The sequence below is a fragment of the Anastrepha ludens genome, chromosome 6 (assembly GCF_028408465.1).
Source record: "Anastrepha ludens isolate Willacy chromosome 6, idAnaLude1.1, whole genome shotgun sequence".
Lineage (NCBI taxonomy): Eukaryota > Metazoa > Arthropoda > Insecta > Diptera > Tephritidae > Anastrepha > Anastrepha ludens.
In genome coordinates, this window is record NC_071502.1 from 80099714 (window position 1) to 80108433 (window position 8720).

Below are 8720 nucleotides of genomic sequence, written 5' to 3' on the forward strand. Positions count from 1 at the left end.
CCATATATCACTGTAACGGCCGGGATAACTACTGAAAAGCGATTTCCACCTGAAAGAAAAACATTTAATTTTGCAATTTGAGTTCGCCTCACAGTTCCAGAAGTGCAAATATCTTGACACTCGAACGCAAGTTATTATACAGTTATATAAATAGATAACTGGGTCTATACAAGTTCTTCAAAATAGAAGACAACGTGGTCTAACTCACCCACTGTTCGACTGTTGGATGCCTGCATGGTCCTCAGTATTGAATATTGTCTATAATTTTTCAATTCGAGGAATTTATACATTAAAAAATGTCTACATTAAAAAATGTAAATTTTAATGGCGCTCGAATGAAAAAGCTTTTACTTTAAGATGGTGCATAAAGTAGTTTATATAAACCAAAAAAAAAAACAGAAATCGCGTTGTTACATAATCTCCAGTATTGGCCACAATTGCGTTTTTTTGCACTTCAGCTTAAATATCTCGGACACTTGAGCCACACCACAAATTTAGATTCAGCATGTCGAAAATTTTTCGAAAACTATACTCTGATTTCTGGTGAAATATTTCCGATTAATTTTTTTCCAAGCACACAAAATTTTCATCTATGTCACTTGCGAAAACATAGAGCGTTTTTTTTCTTTCACCTTTTTGTATAAAATTTTTAATTATAAACAACTGTCTTTTAAGGGCTTCGCCAAGTTTCGAATTATCCCACGCATACACAAAGGATTGACTATTTTTCCGAGGGAATATTTGTTCATTAACGGTCAATAGAAACAGCGGATTAATCATTTCAAGGTGTTTTAGATAACCGGAATTTTAATCAAATAATCGGAGTTTTTAATAAATTACTTTTCTTAGAACGGTACAAAAAAGGCTCAAATCGGGATATTAGTTTTTGAGTGATGCTTTTTCGTAGAAATTCACTACGTTTTTATAAATGTATAGGTGAACATGCAAATATAAAAGAATACGAGAAATTGATTACACAATTTTGTTTTTAAATAACTGTTTTACTAAATAAAGGCAAATGATTTTGAGTGATGGAAATCGATTAATTCCGATTGATTGGTGAACTTGTGGATCTTTCCGGAAATCGTTTCCCAAACTTCTTGAGGCCAGTAAGTGACATTTTTTAAACAGAGTTGTGATGTTTACACATTTAGACATTCACTAGCAATAGCAGCAATGAAGTATATTTTAATTTTGCAATTGTTTACGCCTGCACATACTCCCGCACATGTATTTGTTCTTACAACGTCAAGTTTTAACGTTGACCGCTGTGCTGTACTTCTGAAACTATTTGAAGCAGCCGACATTATTAATTTCATTAAAGCTTTTCTTTTTATATTCAAACTTCAGATTTCTATAAAATGCGCTAATAGTTGCATATGAATTTCATTACGATTTAAGCGACTGTTGTGCAGGTATCGAGTGATTTTCGCGTAAACGTCAAAATGAAGCTGAAGGTGTCTACTGTAGTTCTCATCTCTCTGTTATTGGCGATCGTCCAGGAATCCGAATCGGCACCAACTGATATAACCGAACATCATCATTTTCATCACGGTTATCCTCATTTCTATGAGCCACCGATTTATCACCATCATCCTCAGCATCACCACCACCACCACACTCATTACCACGAACCTCATTATCATTACCACCATGGTGGATATGGCGACTACTATGGCGACGGCTACAGTGGGGACTACTATGACTACCCCTATGGCGACTACTATGGCGGCTACTATGGTTACCCCTATGACGGCCACTACAACGGATACTATAGCGACTATTATGGTGGTTCCGAGAGCTATTTTACAAACCCACCGACGGGTACTCCTCAAAGTGACGGGTTAACAACTTGAAAAAGGAAAGTTGCTGGTGCTTATATAATATAAGAACTTACATGTAATTGATATGTGTTAGTATTACAATATTACAATATAAACATTTTATTTGAGCTGTTCAATGCGCCTCTTAATGAAATTCTTCTTTCCCAATCCGTGGATTTTGTTGATTAAATTTTTATTTTATTTATTTGCTGAATTGGATCATTTACATAATAAAGAAATGCAATTTTAGTGAACGCTATTCTACGACAACTTTGAAAAAAGCATAAAAACATATCGGAATCAAATCAATGCACTTAAAACCAGATCATAATCCACCAAGCCAAAGGTGGACAACATATTGTCCTGATTCAAGAAAAGTATGTAGATTGTATCGGGGTTACCCTTATTAACATGTCCATCTGTGGTACCACAAAGCACAGAAGGACTAGAAAATTTGGTTGATAAGATTACCTACAACATGAATGCTGCCTTATGGAAGCCTGTCCCATAAGAAGACTGAGGGGTAAACCCAAGCCTAAGTGGTAGACTGTTGAACTAAGCAAGCTTCAAAAAACAAGCAGAAGCGCTTTTAATGAGGTAAAGAAAATACATCTCGCAGAAGATTGAAAAGGCTATAAAGGTGCTCTGAAAATCTATAAGAAGGAAATCAGAAATGCCGAAAGGCAATCTTAGAAATCCTTTTGTGAAAAGGTTGAGGGGGCAACTGAGACCTCAAGACTTCGTAAGATTTTAGCGGGAAGTCCTCACAATTGGGAACTGCTACAGAAAAGTGATGGTACTTTCACTACAAGTGAAACTAGGAGAATCGGTGCTCAGGAGATTGGTAAGTAGAGGTACACCGCAAGGTATAATCCTCTCACCGTTTTTATGGAACGCAGTTGTAAATAAACTTCTGTTAATACTGGAGTCGGTGGGCTGTAAGGTGATAGCTTACGCCGATGATGTTGTTATTGCTGTCTCTGGTAAATTTGTATTTACATTAAGAGACCTAATACAAAATGCTCTAGATATACATACTTTCCAGGTGGGCAGAAAAGTGTGGTGCAGGAGTCAACCTAGACAAAACACAATTCATATTGTTCAGTAGGAAACACAGAATTCCTCAGTTAAGTCCAATTATGCTCAAGGGGGAAGCTCTTGTGATTTCGGAAGAAACCAAGTACTTGGGACTAAACATAGATAGGAAACTGACTTGGAAGTCAAACATCTTAGAAAGAGTCAGGAAAGCGAACCTAGCTTTTTATGCCTGTAAGAGAGCTTTAGGTAAGACCTGGGGAATTAAACCTAAGGTTGCTTATCGGCTTTACACTGCTGTCGCCAGACCCATTCTTCTACATATATGGAAATGTTGTTTGGTGGTGTGCTATGCAGAAAAAAACCTATTCTAATTTATTGAATAAGGTGCAGAGATCAGCGGAATTAGCAATATGTGGCGTCATGAAAACCACGCCATGGCTTTGGATATCATATTACATCTGCCACTCCTAGATCTCTTCTGCAAATACTTAGCGGCCTGCTCCGCTTTACGGCTCAAAGCGAGCTCACAATGGAGGTCTGTCACACATGGACATTCATCATCTTAGATTCCTACACGGATATACCCAGTGACTGTAATTATCATCCTCCCATTATTCCTAATGAAAATCCCTTCTAGACTGGAACGGCTTGAAGAAGATCCAACACCCAACACACCCGTTAAGATCTACACGGACGGATCTAAAATGGACACCGGTGTATGATCAGGGTTATTTTGCGAAGAGCTTTCTATTAGTGAAAAAACAACATCAAGGAGTGTCTTACGTTGTCGACAATCTCTAAATGAGATGGCCAAGCAATGTCGTATAATCTTATGCTGGGTTCCAGGCCACAGAGATATACCAGGGAACTGTAGGGCAGACCAACTTGCAAGAGAAGGTAGCTGTATGCTAGACATAAGTAATTTTATGGAGATACCTCTCGCAACTTTTAAGCTTCTCATTAAGGACGCACTAATAAGTTCTGTAAATCAAAAATGGATTAGCGTTAACACCTGTGAAATTGCTAGGCAAACATGGTCAAGGCTAAATCTACGTCTGTCCAAGAGTATTATAAAATTGAGTAGACTTCAAATCGAGACCTTAGTAGGGGTCCTCACAGGACATTGTCTCATAAGAAATCATACAATTAGATTAGGCGTTTACAAGCATGATTTCTGTCATAGCTGCAGAAATGAGGAGGTGTTGGAAACAATTCAACACCTTTTTTGCACATGCCCAGCTCTAGCCAGAAGTAGGAACCGATTTTTAAAATCTTACTTCTTATCGAATATAGATAATCTATACACATTAGGTATCAACAACCTTTCACGCTTTGTCAAAAGCTCAGGATGGTCCCAAATGGAGAGGGAAATGTAGCCCAGCCCCCGCGGCTCACAACGGACCCATTTCGTAGTCTAAGTAGCATCGTTTTCTCTATGTGCGATGCGGCTGCCAAACCTAACTAACCTAACCATAGGAGTTATATGTATTTCGACCAACCTCTAGTTGGCTCATCGTTGTAATACCGCACTATCTTTGTCTCATCGCAAAAGCGTCGTCCCATTATTCCTTTGGTTCGGAAATGTAGTTCAAAGCAAAATACAGATGTTTTTCTACATTTTGTGCCGGATATGGTTTCTTACGTGCTGATCTCGATGAATATTTGTGGGGCAGTATGGCTTGACGCACTGCTTAATGAGAGCCAACAATACAAGACTCCCCGTTAAGCTCCTTTGAAATTATTCTCAAGGAAATTCTCGGTATTTTATCCAATTTTCGGATCATCAAGGGTTCTTCACGCCCAGTTATCTCAGTTTTAGACTCACCTGCACGCTTTTGCTCTAATCTACCCTCTTTTTCTGCTCGATTTATAACATTACAAACTGTCAGACGTGTTACCGAAAACATTTCAAACAATTCCTGAACGCTTTTACCCAAATGGTGATTATAATTTAATAATTATGTAATATCAAAGGATCATCTTTTGCCAGGGTTTTTAAAACCTCTGGTTTTAAATTTGAAGTCCGAGTAAAGTAAGTAAAATTTTGTCACTGAAGGATAAAACGAAAGCATCGATGTGATCATTGCAAAGCAGAGATAACGGCAAAACGAAGTTAATCCCGCAACACATTCTAAAGAATTGGAAAAGCAAATATAAAAAAAAATGTGTTGACAGTGTCGAAATAGAATGTTATTTGTTTTTATTGCTTTAGTTTTTGTTTTTCCAATGACCTAGTGCGCTACTGTGCACGGGGTATAAACGATTGAGTTAACCTCTGAATTGTCTCATAGTAAACAAAAATTCCCATACTTCTGCTTTGTTATTGGGGGTCAAAATTACTTTTCGCTCTTATTTAACTTTTTAACTACAATCAAACCTTTTGAGATCCTAATTTACATACATACTCATGTATATATATAAGTATATGAATGGATAGACCCCTGTGTACGTATGTATGTATGCGGATGTGCATTCGTTAAACAGCTGTTTTTCACTCTTACTTTCGAAGCCACATATTATAGTTTGAGGGATATTTTGAAAGAACAAAAAAACTCAAAAGCTTCATAAAGCTCTACAGAAATTCACTCAGTGCATAGAAATGCAAATAGACGTGGCAAACACTTTTTTTGTCACAGAACTACCCATAAAAAACTAACAGGTTGCAATTCGGACATTAAAACGGCATAAATAAGATAACCGTAAATTTACATACAAACTCATATGAGTATGTGACCGACGTAACTCGTGTGTATGTATCGAAGTGTGTTTGAATATATGTATGTAAAGGAAAAAATCGATCGAACCAACAAAACGCAAACGCTGAAAAGTGCAGCGTGTTGCATTCAAGTCAAGCTGCAATGTCAATGTCAACAAAAACCAACGAAATGAAGCGTCGAATTCACCACACTCGCTGCAGTTGGATAATAGTTTATTAAAGTAGTGGTTGAATGCAGGTGTTTTTATGTAAGACAAAATACTCGTATTAGCTATCCGAATAAAAGTTATTAGTTTCAGCGGTACGACAAATTCAAATACTTGCTTGTGTATACTGAGAACGTTGTTTATTTAAATTTTTGATACCATTCGCGCGCACTTTACATTCCTGCGTATGAAGAACTGTTTTCGCAGCCTCAAAGTATGCAACGCGAACCGGAGTAAAATGAAACATGTCAAGGTCGATGTTTGTTTTTTTTTAGCAACGCATAGAAAAGTACTTCGCTCTTTTCTATTGGTGACGTAAATTTTTCGGCTTTTGGCATTGAAAATCTATGTTGACAAATTTTCCAAATTTGCATTAGTTTGGACTTCTTAAACGTGCCGGCAAGTGTGAAGATTTGCAAATGAATTTAAAAATGAAACTTGAATACGCAAGAATAAATTTCATACATACATACATATGCATATGTAGGCATATGTGTATATGTGTGTACACCAACAAACCCAGTTGGAAAATCCATTCCTACCAAACTGATGGACATCAAGTGAATTTAGAGCCAGCCTAACTCACGCTTCTTATTCTCTTATTATAAGTTTATACAAAGATGGACTAGGGAGTGTTGATATAAGGTATCGAGTTCAATTTTTGGAAAGGCAAAAAATGTTTGTTTATTTTTCATTAGATATGTGATATTTATTTGAAAACTATTTGAATATTTTTTCAGTGAACCCCGAAGGCCCTAGTCGCCAGTGTGCTAATTAAGTTAGGGTTATATTGTATATATCCCCTCCAAATAATAAGAAGAACAATTTTTTCAGTGGCATAAAGGTAGATAAAGCGTATTATTCACGAAGCGAAAAGTTAGTTGGGGGGATTTATATTGAAAAATGAAAAGGGTACTTTTCATTCGCTATTTAACTTTCATCAGTCTAACTCAGCACAGACGAGACAAATCTTGACGTCTTAAATTACTTTGGAGGAGTTGAAATAGATTTGAAGAGAAAGAAAGTTTACAATTCTATCTCTATATTTTCTATCTCGACTCAATCTAACAATTAATAACATCAAACCCCGTAGCTACAGATCATTTGATGTCCTCTAGATATCACTATTTGTACTTACTTCTGATATACCAAAATTTCTCGATTGATAAATCAGTTTAAATGCTGGAAAAAACTTCTTTAACTGCTTCAACTATTTATTTATTTATTATTAATGTTTTTAATTCGATTTTCCCTTGCTTACTGATTTGATTTTACAACAAAACCAACATCCTCACTCTCCGAGGTATAAGAAAGGAGTATAGTTTTTACAGGGAGCAGATGACCAAAATAAAAATTTTAATAGCGTCGAGGCTCCGTTTGAGCCAATTTTTCAGTGCAATCCTTAATGCACTAATTCTTTGCTGTATTTATTGGTGAATAAAACGACGGCGTGATTGTTTAGTAGACTGCTATAATATCAGATTTTCCCCTTATTCAGAAAAGGGCGTAAAAAGCGCACTCTCATAAAACTGCCGAAAAACTATCCTCATCATCCATTCATTTTGATCCAAATGGAACATAGGGCCTCCACAAACCATTTCCATCGCGTACAGTCCTTCGCAATGACTTTACTTTCCTTAAATTACTTTCCAGTAGCACTTATCTCCTTTTCAAGCGTTCTCTTGCTGTCTGCTACCTTGTGGTTTCCATTCCAGCGCCTGTCTGCAGACTTCAGTTGTGTCCTTTCATAAGGTATGCCCGATCCATTTCCACTTTCTAAGTTTTATCTCCCACTGGATGGGTAGTTGCGTGCGCTGATCCCAAAAATCTGCGTTGGTGATTGTTCTGGGCGAGCAGATGCGCAGAATCCGCCGTAGGCGATTGTAGTTGAAAGCTTTTAGTATGTTGGCGAGCAAGTCCGTCATCAGCTATGTTTCGCAACCATACGGAAGAACAGATTTGACGTTCCAGTTAAAAATGCGCATCTTAGAGTAATAGTGGAAATCGTTGAGGAATTCCAGACTTTGTTAAGTTGCGCAAGAGCGTCACGCGCTTTTGCGATTCAAAACTGAATGTCATCACCCCAAGTGAGTGAAGTAATCGACATTTTCAATATTGGTATTTGACGCGTTAAAACTGCTCCCACGATCCGCCATATTTTCTCTTAGTGAATTGGATTCTTCCGCATTGATCTTTCGTCCGACATTCATCGATTCCTGAACTAAGTCGTCGATATTATTCTGCGTGCCCGATTGCTTCGAGGTCATTACACATACATATATCGTCGAAAAGCTATAGCGCCTCAAGAATTTTTACCAGTTTGGACTATTTTTGTTTTTTTTATGTTATTTGTTTTTTTTTATTAAGTGTAGCTCATTGTGTAACAAACACCATATAAATACTAATTTCAAACTTTATACACAAAATCGAAAATTTCACAATTTCATGGTTTTTAATATGAATTCATAGAAAAATTGTTGTTATGCAATTTCATGGCTTATACATTTTAGTAATGCTGGCACCCTAAAGTACACGGCGAAAGAAACAAGTACAAATCAGCCAGTCTATTGCTATCACCTTTAAGAGATTCGTCTTGGTACAAAGTATGTAATTGTGATTAATATGGCCTGTGTTATGGAGTGAATTTTGTTTTTATATAAAACAAACAAAATTTTTCATTTAAATAACTCATTTTAATTTTGATGGCATATATAAATGAAAATTCAAAAACTTTACAACTAAACAAAATATTGAGGTGCTCTAGTTTTTTCGCCAGCTGTACTATTTCTGCCTCAGAAACTTGCCGCACTATTTGAAGTCTTCCTCGCAGGGCATCTACGAATAGGCATGCAAATAAACAGATACCAACACTCATACCCACGTATACGCTCACACTCTGTTTTTGAGTTCAAAAATTGTCATTGCCATTGATTATAT

At 36.8% G+C, this 8720-nt stretch overlaps 1 protein-coding gene across 1 annotated transcript; it reads left to right on the forward strand.

Annotated features, from left to right (window-relative positions):
- Positions 1-1445: 1445 nt before the first annotated feature.
- LOC128867129 (histidine-rich glycoprotein) lies at positions 1446-1856 on the forward strand. Its single transcript, XM_054108228.1, has one exon. It carries the CDS (start codon positions 1446-1448, stop codon positions 1854-1856), a length of 411 nt encoding a protein of 136 aa, XP_053964203.1.
- The last annotated feature ends 6864 nt before the right edge of the window (positions 1857-8720 follow it).